The sequence below is a fragment of the Scyliorhinus canicula genome, chromosome 16, assembly GCF_902713615.1.
Source record: "Scyliorhinus canicula chromosome 16, sScyCan1.1, whole genome shotgun sequence".
In the NCBI taxonomy this organism is placed as follows: Eukaryota; Metazoa; Chordata; class Chondrichthyes; order Carcharhiniformes; family Scyliorhinidae; genus Scyliorhinus; species Scyliorhinus canicula.
In genome coordinates, this window is record NC_052161.1 from 26,853,963 (window position 1) to 26,870,362 (window position 16,400).

Below are 16,400 nucleotides of genomic sequence, written 5' to 3' on the forward strand. Positions count from 1 at the left end.
AAGTGAGGCTGCATATTCAATGGAGCTGCTGGTCTCCTATTGGCTGCCAGTTTTCGAAGAGTGTAATTTGCACTCTGGGTCAACATCAAGGAATATTAAGAGGGACATGTAACAGGCATCCCATGCAATATTACCCATTTATCACCCCACCCAAGACATTTCCTTCTTTCTACATATGCCTGTTTTCCTGCACCTAATCCTTCTCTATCCTTTTTTGGGCCTTTCTCGCTTACTTACTGTATTCCATACATAAATGCAGTTTGAGGCATGCTCTGTGAAAAGAACATAATTCCGCCAGTTAAGGCATCATGAGTAAAATTAACTTTCTGAATTCAATGCTGAACTTGTTGTCATATTGCCCACTCCAGTGCCATTAATGAGCAAAGACTACACATATTCACACACCTGGCCCTGTCCTTTACAAACAGAAAGAACATGTTCACACATTGCAACTGTTGGAACGATACAAAAGTTTGGGGGCCAGCCATTCGCTGGATCATTTTCCTTGGCAATTCCTTGACCTGAGTCGACCTGCCTGGTTTGAATTTAAACAAAGGCTTGGCAGCTAACTATTCCCTGGTGCATTATCCATGGCAATGCCTCTACCAATCAGGGTCTGCTTGCCATCCAATCAGCACCCTCTTCTCATGCAGTATAAATTGATATTCCCTTTGAGATTTTGCATTCTTGTGGATCTGGCCTAATAAGTGCAAGATGAAAAGCTTCAACAGTATGTCTCTTTTTTCAGCAATACTCAAGTTCTGTATTAGTAAGCGACTATGAGGAATATTTATATTGGAGAACTAACTAATAATTGTTTACTTTTTTGTAACTATTAAATGTTACTTAGATAATTATGATGGTTGCGTTGCAATTTACCAATTTTGGCCCCAAGGATCTGTTTTGGGGCCACTGCTGTTTGTCATTTTTATAAATGACCTGGAGGAGGGCGTAGAAAGATGGGTGAGTAAATTTGCAGATGACACTAAAGTCGGTGGAGTTGTGGACAGTGTGGAAGGATGTTGCAGGTTACAGAGGGACATAGGTAAGCTGCAGAGCTGGGCTGAGAGGTGGCAAATGGAGTTTAATGCAGAAAAGTGTGAGGTGATTCATTTTGGAAGGAGTAACAGGAAGACAGAGTACTGGGCTAATGGTAGGATTCTTGGTAGTGTGGATGAGCAGAGAGATCTCGGTGTCCATGTACATAGATCCCTGAAAGTTGCCACCCAAGTTGATAGGGCTGTTAAGAAGGTGTATGGTGTGTTAGCTTTTATTGGCAGAGGAATTGGGTTTCGGAGCCATGAGGTCATGTTGCAGTTGTACAAAACTCTGGTGCGGCCGCATTTGGAGTATTGTGTGCAGTTCTGGTCGCCGCATTATAGGAAGGATGTGGAAGTATTGGAAAGGGTGCAGAGGAGATTTACCAGGATGTTGCCTGGTATGGAGGCAAGATCATATGAGAAAAGGCTGAGGGACTTGAGGCTGTTTTCGTTAGAGAAGAAGGTTAAGAGGTGACTTAATTGAGGCATACAAGATGATCAGAGGATTAGATAGGGTGGACAGTGAGAGCCTTTTCCTCAGATGGTGATGGCTAGCATGAGGGGACATAGCTTAAATTGAGGTGAGATAGATATAGGACAGATGTCAGATGTAGGTTCTTTACTCAGAGAGTAGCAAGGGCGTGGAATGCCCTGCCTGCAACAGTAGTGGACTCGCCAACATTAAGGGCATTTAAATGGTCATTGAATAAACATATGGATGATAAGGGAATAGTATAGATGGGTTTTAGAGTGGTTTCACAGGTCGGCGCAACATCAAGGGCCGAAGGGCCTGTACTGCGCTGTAATGTTCTATGTTCTATGTTACCATTTTTCTTCCTACAAATGAGCTGAACGTATGTCTTGCTGTGGATGCTCATTTCGCCACACAAAGAGCCACATATTTTTGGAAGTAATACAATGTCCTTCCACATTTCTGACCCTAAGTTATTTTCCTCTGACATTTTTTCAGGCCATGATTGCCTCGTGTGCAAAACACATACCCGCCCCAGCTCGGGTTGTGTTCCCATTCTAAATGGGGATGAATGTCATATTTCTTCTCACAAACCTTTCTTCTGGTATGTGGAGTTTTGGAGGCCCAGTTGGAAGCAGCCAGGTTTGAGAATTTAAGGAAAATGGAAAGCTTGCTGAGGAGTTGGGAACATTCTGAAAGCTAAGTGTAAAATGTTTTCACACATTCAAATGACAATATGTAGGTGATGTACTGTAATATAGTTGTGTTTGTAATGCCGTGATTCATCATACGATCTGTCCATTACGTTGACCCTTACATTGAGCAGCCTTCTGTATTTGTTCTCATGTATGACAATGTTTTTCCAATGGACAAAGCATCACGATACAATGAAAAATGTTACAAAATGTCCTGTCAGCATCTGCTGTCAGTTTTTCTACTGTGATTTAAATTACCTTGGCTGATCAAAAGAAAACTGGTTTGACACTTGGGGTGGGAAACATATTTGAAAAAATCTAAACACTTGCTCCTTTACTTTGATTTATAGGTACCCTGCTTTGAAATTGGAATGAACACCTTTTGTTCGTTCCTCCCCGGAGAGAAGTTTGTTATTTGGACAGCTGTTAGCATTCTGACTGCTTGTCTGAGTTTCAAGTGTTAATGGGTTTGAGCTCAGTAGGTTTGCCATTCATCTGAACATGAGTGACAGTTTCAAGAAGTTGTAATAACACATTGCCCCTTTGATGTGGTTTATGATTTATTGCCACAAGCGAATAGAATTACAAGAATTACAAGGGTTTTTGCACTTCGCAGAATGCATTTTTTCTTCAGAATCAATGCAATGTAAGCTTTTATAAGATGGTGAGAGGTTTATTTTTTCCCAAGGGAATGTTAAATATTTTCCATTGATATTGCATGGAACGTGATGACTTTATGGAGTGCATGTTGGGGATGATACATCAGGCTCAAAGAGGTGCTTGGGGTCACATGGGTGATCTGATGGTGCATGAGGGATACATCAGGGCATAGAGGTGGCATGAACGATCTGAGGGGGTATGGAATGGCATAGAGAGGTGTGTAAGGGGTGAGGGAGTTGAGAGGTGAGACCTTTAAGTAGTGGGAGCTGAGATACTGTGATGGAGAACCGAGGTGGGCCCACATTCACACGCGCAGTTCTCACACAGTCCAGCACAAACAGCACTGCGAAAAGACAAAAAAGGCGTGTAAAGTGGGGTGGATATACAGATTGCAACTGCGAAAGTGCACAAGTAGTTTTTCCGCAGCCCGGAGGGAGATTCGGCCTATGAACTCTCATTGTTAGAAATTACACTTGCCAAAAGCATTCAATTCTGATTTGATAATGGGAGAGAAATGGATAATCTGTTTCAAACAAAACTGGAAAATACAATTTAATTTACCTAATAGTGCATTCTATCAACCTAATATGCTCAAAACATTTGTGGCTTATGTAAAGAACTGAAGTGCCATTCTGAAGATATCTAAATAAATGCATGTTTTTTTTAATGTCTGATGATCTCCCAATTCTAATCTCATTCTCCTGATAGCAATGTATGCTGAGGAGTCCATCATTTCAGTTACTGATATATGCTGAACCCACCCCAGGTTTACTACTTGATTGCGAAGTGGTTCAGAAATTTAGAGAATAAGGTTAGTTCTCATTTATAAATATACATTTAAAAAAAACATCACTCCATTCAATGGATACAACCTACCCAGGGGTGTCCATGTGTTAAAGCTGCAGGTACCTGCAATAGTTGTGATCACCAATTCCATATTTGCTGGGATTCTCCATGTGAGTCCCAACGGCTTCCTTGAGCAGCAGGTTAGAACTCCAGTGCAGACACATCTTCCCCCTTTCAGTTTGTTTGACAAGACCTCTATATGATAAACCATTGGCATGGTAACAGTCATTGGGCGCTGAGAAAAGAAATGCACAAAACAACGAAACATAAACAAGACTTTAACTGGAGTTTGAAATATAATTCTTGGTCTTAATAATTTTGGAAAGTAATTATAGATAGCCTTATTTGAAGTATTAACTGCAAAATTGAGCCCATGTTAAATTCAACAGAGACAGGCATAATATGAATTTGCTCCTGGTGGAACACAGAGAGCTTTGAAGAATGCCAAACAGTGATCTATTGCCGAGAAAACTTGGTTCATAAAGTAATCGTTAAATCTGGAGTGTAAAAACCAGAGTTTCAGGTGAAGAGGTGTGTGGGATCTTTCACAGCAGTTTTTGCAACTTTACTGCATGTGAACTTTATAATGGTGTTTTTAGGAATTATTGTTGCCAGCATTAGTGGACACATGCTTAATAAATTTGCCTGCCTTTTATGTGTCTTGTTATTTTAATGCAGTCCTTAATCATTTTACACAGGGATGCTGGTGCAGTGGTAATGTTGCTGTACTAGTAAACCAGAGGCCTGGATGAATGCTAATGATACGAGTTCAAACCCCATCTCAGCGGCTGGGGGCGAATCTAAATTCAATTAATAAATGTGGAATACATTGTTAGTCTCATTAATAATGATCATGAAACTATGGCTGCTTTGTAAAAGAAAGCTGATTCACTCATACCCTTCAGCAGAGGAAATATGCAGTCCTTACCCTATCTGGAAAAGTTGTGACTTCAGATCTACCAGCAATGAGGCTGAGTCTTAATTGCCCCAAAACGGCCCAGCAAGTCATTCAGTAGCATTAAACCGCTACAGAAAAGTCAAGTCAGGATGAAACTGGACAGACCACTCCGGTATCTACCTAGATACTGGAAACGACAAAGGCCCTGCCCAATTGGCCCTGCAAAGTCCTCCACACTAACATCTGGGCACTTGTGCCAAGATTGAAAGAGCCCTTGGACCAGTCAAGCAACAGCCTGACATAGTCATCCTTGCCAAATCATAGCTTACAGCCATTGTCCCAGACTCTTCCATTACCATTCCAGTGTGCCAGACAGGATATACCCGCTGGAGGTGGCAGTTTGTGGTATACAATCAGGAGGGAGTGGCTATGGGAGTCCTCAGCATTGACTATAAACACTATGAAGACTTGTGGCATCAGGTCAAACGCAGACAAGGAAATGTCTTGCTTATTACCACCTACCTCCTCCATGTCGAACAATACTTGGAAGAAGCACTGAGGGCGGTAGGGGCACATAATTTACTCCAGGTGAGGGATTTCAATGTCCACCACCAAGAGAAACTTGGCAGTACCTCTACTAACTGAGCTGACTGTGTTATGAGGGACATATCTGGCAGACTGGAAGTGCAGCAGGTGCTGGGAGAACCAACAAGAGTGAAAGATCTACTGGACCTCATCCTCATCAATTTACCTGTTGCAGATGTATCTGTCCATGACAGTATTGGTAGGAGTAACCACACACAGTTCTTGTGGAGGTGTAGTCCCATCTTCACACTGAGGAAACCCTCTGTTGTGTTGTGTGGCGCTTTCACCATACTAGCTGGGATAGATTCATAACAGATTTGGCAATTCAAAGCTGAACACCCGTGTGGGCCCTCAGCAGCAGAAATATATTCAACTACAATCTTCAACCTTGCAGCCTGGCATTTTCCTCCGTATCTACCATTAGCATCAATCTATGGGATCAACCCTAGTTCAGTGAGTAATACAGGAAAGCATGTCAGGAGCAGGACCAGGCATACTTAAAAATTGGTGCTATCCAGGTGAATCCACAACATTTCTAAACAGTGGAAGCACAATGCTATCGGCAGGATAAGCAACCCCATAACAAATGGATCAGATATAAACTCTGCAGTCGTGCCACATCCAGTCATGAATGATGCTGGACAATTAAATAACTAACTGAAGGAGGCTCCCACCATCTTCAGCCAGATGCACAGAGTGGATGATTCATCTTGGCTTCCGCCTGTGATCCCTAGTATCACAGATGCCATCTTCAGCCAATTTGATTCACTCCATGGTGTCAAGAAATGGCTGAAGGCACTGGATATAGCAAAGACTATCATGGGTACTGACGACACCCCAACTGTTGGTTCTGAAACATATGTTCCAAAACTAGCCATGCGCTTGGCCAAGCTGTTCCAATCTGGATATAACACAGGCGTCTGCCCAACAATGTGGACAATTGGCCAGCTATTTCCTGTTCCCTGAATTTAGGAAAAGTCCGATCTGAACAATTGCTATGCCATCAGACCACTCTCAATCATCAACAAAGTGATTGAAGTGCTTTCCAAACTGCTATCAAGTGGCATTTACTCAGTAGCAATCTGCTCACTGATGCTCAACTTGGATTATGCCAAGGCCACTTAGTCCCAGGCCTCATTACAGCTTTGATTCAAACATAGTCAAAAGAGCTAAATTTCAGAGTTGAGATGAGAGTGATTGTCCTTGACATCAAGGTAGCGTTTGATTAACACTGTAATGAAGTTACTGTGAAAAGCCCCTAGTCATCACACTACGGCACCTGTTAGGGTTCAGTGAGGGAAAATTCAGAATTTCCAATTCACCTAACAAGCACACCTTTCAGGACTTGAGGGAGGAAACCAGAGCATCCGGAGGAAACCCACACAGACATGGGGAGAACATGCAGACTCCGCACATACAGTGATCCAAGCCAGGATGCGAACACAGGTCCTTGGCGCTGTGAAGCAACTATGCTAACCACTGTGCTATCATGCTGGCCTCTTCAGCTGATTTATCTATGATCTTCCCTCCATCAGAAGGTGAGGTGTGGATGTTCAATGGTGATTCACAATGTTCAGTTACATTCTAAATTTCTCAAATACTGAAGCAGTCCATGCCTGCATGCAGTACGACCTGGAAAACCTTCAGTTTGGGCTGCTAAATGTCACGTGTGCCATCAAATGTATGCAAGATCCATCTCCAAAACCACAGAATCCAACCAGCCCTCTTTGCCACCACTAGAATTGCCAACTATTAACATTCTGGTGTTTATCATTGACAAAAAAACTTAACTGGACCAACCATATAAATACTTTGGCTGCAAGAAAAGATCAGATTCTGGGAATGCTGTGGTGGGTAATTCACCTCCTGACTCCCAAGGCCTGTCCACCATCTACAAGGCACAAGTCAGGAGTGTAAATAAATACTCTCCACTCGCCTGGATGCGCATAGCTCCAACAACATTCAAGCAGTTCGACACAAGACAAAATGGCCTACTTGGTTGTTCCTCCAACCAATGCCATTTGCTCTCTCCATCACTTTACACCATCTACAGGATGCACATCAGCAACTCACCAAGGCTCCTTCGACAGCACCTTCTACCACCTAAAGAGATAAGGGCATCAGACACATGGGAACACCACCACCTGTAATTTCCCCTCCAAGGCACAGACCATCCTAACTTGGAACTATATCGCAATTACTTCACTGTTGCTGGATCAAAACGCTGGTACTGCCCCTGAACAGCAACATGGGTCTAATTAGACCACATGGACTGCAGCAGTTCAAGAAGGCAGCTCACCACCTTACCAAGAGCAATTACGGATGGTAAACAAATTCTGGCCTTGTCAGTGAGGCTCACATCCCAAGAATTAATAAATAATTCTTCGCAGTGGACATCTGAAGATACTAATTGTTTGTCTGCTAAACACTAGCTATGGAGATCTAGGTTAACTGTATGGCCTGGAAATTCCATGAGCCAGATCGCCTCGCACTTAGGTTTGGATTGTGTCCATTCGGAACTCCATTGTTGACCCAGGTCAGCCTTAGGAGGCCAAGAAAAGATTCTCCAAGATTGTGTGTCCATGTCATGAGCAACATATTCAATGTGTTGCTGGCTGGGTCAACAGTGTCATGAATCCTTCATAGAAGGACCTCACATCTGATACGGAGGCAGTAAGAGCACTTGGTGGAATCATGTCTAGCTGCACTGACCATACCCTGGATGCTAGTGAAAGCCTGGGTATGGCAAATCTGACAAAATTACCTGCTCATAACTTCAACCCTGTAAGTGCCACTTTTGATGAGAACCTTGAGGGAGAAATGCATCCTTACACCCAACCCTTCCTTGAATGCATATTCAGCTGTGGATTTTGGGACCATCAGGTGACATTTTTTCCAAACATGACCTGACCGGCCAGCCGGGTATATCTCCTATCTTGTACAAGGTGCACTCAGATATGGATAAACAATCAAAGTCCATTTCAGCAGGTTATATGAATATATCTTATACTTAGTCCAATATATGGGAGAGAATTGTATCTGAAGCCTGTCAAACAGAATCCAATATTCCATCATTGGGAGATATTCATGATTAATATAATGACATTTTAACTGTGGCAAGCTAGATTAATTACTTAAGGATTCCAACTTCCTTCTAACTTTTCCAATTGCCTTTTGTGGCTAGTTTGGCCCAGTATAATTCAAACCATGAAGCTGAAAACGACCCTCACAGCTCTAAATGTGCATTGACGTTGGAGAAGACATTGCAGAGCATAGAGTTGTGTGACTGAAGTCCTGTGGGGCTACTGGGCAGTATTATATCCACTCACCAAAATTAATTCCTACAAATGGCTTCATGCTTCTGAAACACAATTCTACATCAAGAGGCTGGAATACTACGAGTAAATGGTTTTATTGTGGATTGACTACTATAATGGAAATGGTTTAACTGCTCAACTATGAATAGATTTGCATTACAGTTAGTGTGAAGAGCGATATTACCTATTTCACACAGTTCTCCTTTGAACAAGCCTGGGCAGTTGCAGTTGAAGGTTCCTTTCTTTTTTCCAGCCCTGCACGATGCTCCATGTTTACAAGGATTGGGGGTACATGGCGAGGTTGCTGGAAAGGCATAATGGTCAAAAATAATTATTTTAGAGAAAAATGTGAAATGAACATTGGAAAAATGTAGAAACGTACAGAGATCCACCCAAAACCACGTAGTGAAACATTAACATGAGAAACATCGGCCATTCATCTGAACTAGAATCTGGGCAGGAGAATCAAAACCTTTCAACGGACTGACAAAGTGCAGTGAGAAGAGAGAGCAACAGGCGAAAGTCCACAATCCGCTGTTCAATAATTGTTACAAAGAAATGTTCAATCTGCAAACAAGTGTTAACAATGATGGAAGCGAATTGGGTTACGGGCAAGCATTAGAAATCTACAAGGAAACTGAAGGCAGATCAGTCATCTAGTCAAAAGGCATTAGAAGGACAAATGTAGTAAAAACAGTCGCTGGATAAATGATCATGAAATGGAACATGGATGAGAGAAACAGAGAGGAAAATAGGGAATGATGAAAAGTCACGACCTGAAATAAGAGGACAGAACTTTTTTGAAGTGGTAATTCGCTGTCAGATTGCCACTCCGCTCCAGGTCGGCAGCTGCACATCCCTCACCCGAGATTCCGGCGCAGGTCTGGTGAGAAACATGCAGAGCAGAGATCCAGAGTCCTTCCAGGGCAGAGCAGCATCATGAGGGGTGGGGGGGGGGGGGGGGGGGGGGAGTGAAGCCAGGCTCACGTTTCACAGCACTAGCTGCTCCAAAATGGGTACAAGGTCCCAGCTAAGCTGAGAAGCCAGGGAGGAGAGAATTGTGTAAGGTAAATGGGAGAAGAATTAGGGTGTTCAGGGTGTAGGGTCTCCTTGATTAACCCATGTCTTTCCCAATGAAACTTCATTTGGTTCCAATAACAGCCCCCTCACTGATGTTAGGCAGACTGGCCTATAGTTTCCTGGTTTACTCCTCTATCCTTCCCTGAATAGTGGTAATTTGTCACTTTTACTATTCGGAAGCCAAAAGAGTGGCCGCCTGTTTCACCCATGGTCTGATTATATTTTTCCATTTGAACATAGAACATAGAACGTAGAACATACAGTGTCATTCAGCCCATCGAGTCTGCACCAACCCACTTAAGCCCTCACTTCTACTCTATCCCCGTAACCCAAGAACCCCTCCTAACATTTTTGGACACTAAGAGCGATTTATCATGGCCAATCCACCTAACCTGCACATCTGGACTGTGGGAGGAAACTGGAGAACCTGGAGGAAACCCACGGGGAGAACGTGCAGACTCTGCACAGACAGTGACCCAGCGGCCAATCGAACCTGGGACCCTGGTGCTGTGAAGCCACAGCGCTAGCCACTTGTGCTACCGTGCTGCCAACCTGCTCATTGCTTACCCATCCAAACTCAGCACCACGTAGCCATGACAAACTGTGAATGGGAGATAGCAAGTCAAATATTTCGTCCATCATTTCCAAATATCAATAGATTAGACGACTCAGAATAATAAACAGTATTGAGCCTTACCTTTTTTGCATGATGGTGGTACGTATGGGTGTTTACATTTGCATTTATAATACGGTGGATTGGATTGGATAACACATTCTCCATTTTTGCATGTGATTTTTTTACACGGATCGTTTACTGCAACAAAGAAATAATCTCTGGTAACATTTTGCATTCCGTCGTAACTCATTCACCTTGCCGATTTAAATCAGCATATGAAAGATAAAACTTTGTTTTTATTAGTGCTATCTTAACAATAAATTATTACATAAGTATAGGAAGTAGGATCCCCCCCCCCCCCCCCCCCCCCCCCAGACACCTGGTGTGGTGGGATGGTAAATCCCGCCCATGGTGTTTTGCATGACTCAGCCTTCCTACCACCAGGGAACCTGTCACGGTGGGTGGGGGGCGGGTGGTGGGGGGAGTGATCGCCAGAAAATCCCAACCGATATCTTCTGTATTATTATAATTCTGTACAACGTAATTATGTATGACAATTATTTTGATTTGCTTTTAGAAAGTTTCAATTTTTGTTTCATCCTGGTCGATTTTTGGCTTTCATAGAATTGAATAACATCACAGAATCCCTACAGTGCAGAAAGAGGCCATTCGGCCCATCGGGTCTGCACTGACCATCTGAAAGGGCACCTCACCCAGGCCCATTCCTCTGCCCTATCCCCATAACCCCACCGAACCTGCACAACCCTGGACACTATCCGTAATTTTATCATGGCCAGTCCACCTAAACTGCATTGGACTGTAGGAGGAAACCCACGCAGAAACGGAAGGAAATTGCAAACTCCACACAGACAGTTACTTGGAGGTCGGAATCGAACCCGGGTCCCTGGAGCTGTGAGGCAGCAGTGCTAACCACTGTGCCATCATACTGCCCCGATGGCTTCATATGAAGGCTTGAGATGTTTATGATCTGTTTTCGTTGGGGACAGCGCAAAGAAGATTGGAGCCTTAACAAGCTGCAACACAGCTTGGAGCCGTACCGGCTTAATCCTACAAGTAGCTGAGTTCCCTATCTCAATTGTTTTTCAGGCTATGATTGGGGGAGGAGTGTTGCAAAGGCACAGTGATCGGTACAAATGCTACAAATACTATTCATTAATTCCATATAACCAGGGAACTATTGACATTTTTGAGGGCATTCCTTTAGAATAATCATCAATGTTATTGCAAGATAATGACATTATTACCTTTTTGACAATTCCGTCCATTAAATGGGCGAGGACATAGGCAGAGATAACCTGAAGAAGTTGCTTCGCAGGTTCCCTGATTGCGGCAAGGATTTGAAAGACAAGGATCTAGAAGAATGTTGCTTTTGTTAATATTAGCTTCATAATGGTCACACAACTTTTTTCATTGTTAATAGAATCCCTTTAGCAAAATAAATTATTTCAATGGATAAATATTGGTCAATGTCACTGCCTGATGTCAGTGTTGCTGGAGAACAATATCATTTCACCAGGTAAAAGCAAAACTCTGCAGATGCTGCAAATCTGAAATAAAAACAGGAAATGCTAAATAAACTCAGCAGCTCAGGCAGCATCTGTGGAGAGAAACAGAGTTAATGTTTCAGATCTAAATGGACCCTCCACAGTTCTGTGGCAGGATCCTTTAGGGCTGGATTTTGAGCCCGCGCTAGCCACCAGCGAGAATGGTGATGCAGGCCTGAAATCCCACCAGTGTCAGGGCGAGAATCGCGTTTCCCGATTTTCCATGCCCCTCACCGATGACATAATGGAGTTCCTGCCCTCATTTAAATACATTTCCATCTGATCAGCGAGCCCACCTGCCAGGACTTGGTAAATATTCAATGCGCATCAGCGTGACGTAACGGCAGCACAATTTGCAAAAGGTGCATTAAAAACGAGAAGCAGGTGATTTCACCTCCAAAAGGGGGTATTAGAGGTGAGTGTCTAGGTCACCATCACCCTCCAGGGTGTCAATTGGTAAGGGGCACCAGAGAGGATATGCGGGGACCCAAATAAATGGAACTCGGGTAGAGGGAAAGAGGGAACACGTCTCAGCATTTTGGGGGGTGTTGCTCACAGGGCTGAGCGGCCCTTTGTTGGCTGCGAACCTCTGAATCCCAAGGGGTCTGACGGCTGGCATCCAAGGATGAAGGCTTCTGCAAATTGTTGTCTCAACATTATTCAGGTGTTCCTTGCCTGCCACAGGCCAGCTGCCCTTCCTTGACAAACCACTTGAGCTAATTTAGTCAGTCCTGCAATGCTTGAGTGCACCACTGATTAGTTCCCAAGTTTAACCCCTTGGGAGCCAGACTCCTAAACATTGAACATCAAGGCTTAAACAGAGAGGTGTCACAGATGTCGCTACTAATGAAAGTGGGGATGGTAGCAGCACTTATCAGTCACCCCATTTAGGACATGATGGGTGGCAGTCCCTCGTTTCCCCCTGAGGTGAATGCAAATCAATTGAAGTCAACTGCCCTCAGTGCTCAATCTTCCGGGGGCTAATGGCCCATCGAGTCTCTCAAGGGTCGAGTTGCTTCTGTCAGGTAGAATTGTGAGGGACGACTGTGGGTGATTGGCCAGTGTGTGAGAGAGGAGGGAGTGAGGCTCATTGGAAAGATGCTCGCATAGAGGAATGTGCATGGGTGGATGTCCCAGATCTTGAGAGGGCGGTTGATCAGTGCATAATCAAGAAATTTATTGCTCACTTTTAAGTTCTCTTCCTTTCAGTTATCGATTTGAGAGAGTCATGGAGGCAGTCGAGCTAACTGTCCATTTGGTAGCTGTGGAGCCCCTGCTGCGGTGTTGACGTGCAGTTGCACACAACCAGGACCAGCACCCCGCAGAGATGGGGCGGAGCCCATCTACCGGCTGCAGGGCCACGGATGCCGGAGCCTCAGAGGAAAACACTACTGGTCATGGGTCTATCGCCAGAAAACGTTCTACCTCCAAATGTCAGAGGTGTAGCACCAGCGAAGGCTGCGTCTGTCACAGGAGATGGTGGGCCAACTTTGCCAGGTGACGCAAGAGTTGACACCACATGGACTTTGAGCCACTCATTGCCTGTGACTTTGAAAGTTACTGCAGCTCCGAACCTCTACGCCAGTGGCTTGTTTCAGGGTTGCACGGGTGATCTGTGTGTTATCTCCCAGTCAGCAGCGCACAATTGAATAAGGGAGTGACAGATACACCATTCATAAACCGCAAGCGATTCCACTCCCTCAATGTTCAGATTGTGTGTGACCACACCATGTGCACCATGCAGGTGTGTGCCCGTTTCCCAGGGACATCCATAATAATCACATCATGCAGCACTCGCAGATCCCAGCTGTCTTTCAGGCAGAGCAGTGGCTGAAGGGATGGCCCCTGAAGGAATAAGGGTACCCTCTCAGGAGGTGACACCAATGCTGAGAGGTCCCAGACAACCCCTGAGGCTCGGTACATCAACGCTCACGTGTCAACGCACACGCCGCTCACGCAGGCAATGGCCTGCTCCAGATGCATTTCAGGTGCCTGGAGGAGGCCCCACATCATGGTACTTTGCTGAGCTCTGCACAACCTGGCACTGCAGCAGAGAGGGAGAGCAGCTGGACCAGAAGGAGGTGGAGGAGCACCACACCTTCTTGTATGAGGAGAAAGCCGAGGCTGGTGGCAAGGGGAGGAAGGATCTTGGGCGATGGTCAGGGCCTGCATGAGATGCAAGGCTAGGGACGCTTACTGCCTCTTGGTTTGGGGACGACTGGGGCTAGGGTGTCAAGGCATCTCCCACCAAGGTGGTCTTACACCTTCTCACTACTGTGGTGTCTGAGGTCATTGTGATGGTCACACCATTCACGGCAGGGCACTAAAGCGATGGATTGGGTGCTGCAGGAGAATGACGATAACTTGCAATGAGGACAGAGCAATGCTCCACTTTCTGCTGTGATAAGGTCTGACTCCTCCCTGACAGAGAGCTGAACGTGATGGGCCACTGGATGGTGTGATCTAGGGACCCTGAGAGGATGGCTGACATACCTCAGCTTCTGCTGCCTCTTCCGAGGTCATGGGGCCTCTGTGTGTTTCTCCAGCTGCTGTCAAGGTGGACAGACTCTCACATGTTTTCAGCCAATGGCATCCTCATTACTAAAGAATGTCAGTAGACATGAGAGGCCTGTGCTTTGCTGTGGTGGGGGATGTGCCTGGGGGACCCATACCAGGAGCCACACGGCATGACTGCATTGGCAGTGTGACGGAGACAGTGTGAGAGAGTGTGTTAAAGGGTGCTGAAGGACACATGAGAAGGCAGAGATACCCTGGCTGCATGAAGACAGTCATTCATCTTCTTCCGGCACTGCAGCCCTGTCCTCTTACGGGGTGAGCTGGCCCTCACAACTGTGGCCACAGCCCCCACCCCCCAGACGGGGTAGGTCACTTTGCTGACAGGCCACCTCCCCGATTGAAGGTTGTGGGTCTGCAGCCTCTGCTGAACACCATACAGAAGCATTCTGAGTGTTCCCTTGGTGCAGCCACCCCCCCTGATTGGACTTGGAACTTGGAGAGGTGTTTGGTGCACCCGACTGACGGCAGCCATTAAGTCGCGGCAGGGCGGGGCGAGTGAATCGGCGCAATCCACCACTGGCGCGGTGTGAAACTCTAGGAATTAAGTTTTTTGTTGAGGAAGCTGAATATACTGCGTCTTTTCTCTCCAACGGGGCCAACGGGATTCTCTCCGGTTTTCTCGCCTGGATCGAGACTTTGAAGAAAATCTGAAAATTCCGCCCATCAATTCATGTTTCCCTCCAGCCAGACTTGCTGAGTTTATCCAGCATTTTCTGATTTCACTACATTTGGATTTAGTAATTCTATTCTGCAATTTGTGAACACTAATAATGGCCAGCAGCTATTTTATATTCTGCATTATTATCCTGTGGCAATATATATCGAAAGACAATTTCTTCAAGTAAATTGGGAAAACCCCACTGTGTACTCTGGGAGATTGAAGTAAGCACTGAGGAATTGCCACTAGTTTTTAGAGATTCTCATAGAGTCATTACATGATTGAAGGAGGCCATTTAATACATCAAGTATTGGATTCTGTTGGAATTATGGTGATAGATTAGGAGCAGTGCCATGGAAATTGTAGGGCTTGTTATCCTGAAGCGTAAAAAGGGATGCTTCCTATGACATGAATGTGAAATTTAACCAAAACTGCCCCAGCTCTCTCAGGCTCAGGACTGCAGATGGGAAAGGATATATTTGCCATTGTGGGAGTGCAGCGGAGGTTCACTAGGCTGATACTGGGTTTGACGGGACTGTCCTATGAGGAGAGATTGGTTCCATTGTGCCTGTATTCACTCGGGTTTAGAAGGACGAGATGAGATCTGATCGAAACACATAAAATTCTACCAGAGCCGGATAGACTAGAAGGGAGGATGTTTTCCCTGTGTCATGTGAGAGTATCTTTAAGAAATGGGTGTTTATAAATGGGTGTGTATATAAATATCTGTAGTGAGAGTACCTTTAAGAAATTAGTATTTACTACTGCAGTAATGTCAGAGAGTGGGTGGAGCTGGGCTGTCTGTCAGCTTTTTCATTTTCTTTTAGGCTGTTTGCTGCAGGGTGTGTTTTAGTTTCGTTTTCAGTGTTGGAGCTGAAGCCAGACCAAGCAGGTGTACTGTTGTTCTCTCTGACATCAAAAGCCTATCTCCTGATCATTTGATGAATTCAGAATTCTAAATGTTTTCAGTAGTGAATGTAAACCGAATGTGCTTCTGTTAAAAGGTGTTTTTTAAAGTCATATGGATGTTGAAAAGGAAAGGTTAAAGGATTACTTAGCGTTGTAGTCTTTGGGGGTTGTATTTGAATTAATGGTTGCTAAGATGTCCCCTGTATGTTTTAAAAAGGCTAACGAGTTCATAGAATGAACATTGTTTTGCTTTAAAAAATAACTTTTCCATTCTGCTGTACCACACCTGTAGAGTGGGTCGTGTGCTCCCCATACCCCAATCTAGTAAAAGTTGTGGGTCAGGTGAACTCCATGATGCACTTTGGGGTTCTCTAAACCCTGGCCCATAACACCTGGTTGAGGAATCTAGAACCATGCGACACAGTCTCAGGACACAGGTTACACAATATAGGACTGAGATGAGGAAACATTTCTTCACTCAA

The 16,400-nt window shown here is 44.8% G+C and overlaps 1 protein-coding gene across 1 annotated transcript in view; it reads right to left on the reverse strand.

The window, feature by feature from the left end:
• Positions 1-16,400, reverse strand: part of LOC119950624 (hyaluronan-binding protein 2-like) — a 61,759-nt gene that overhangs the window by 25,587 nt on the left and 19,772 nt on the right. The window contains exons 4-7 of the mRNA XM_038773225.1: positions 11,475-11,582; positions 10,291-10,407; positions 8,698-8,817; positions 3,777-3,948 (exon numbers count right to left, since the gene is read on the reverse strand). Coding sequence (XP_038629153.1) covers positions 3,777-3,948; positions 8,698-8,817; positions 10,291-10,407; positions 11,475-11,582 — 517 coding nt within the window. The remainder of the gene's footprint in view (positions 1-3,776; positions 3,949-8,697; positions 8,818-10,290; positions 10,408-11,474; positions 11,583-16,400) is intronic.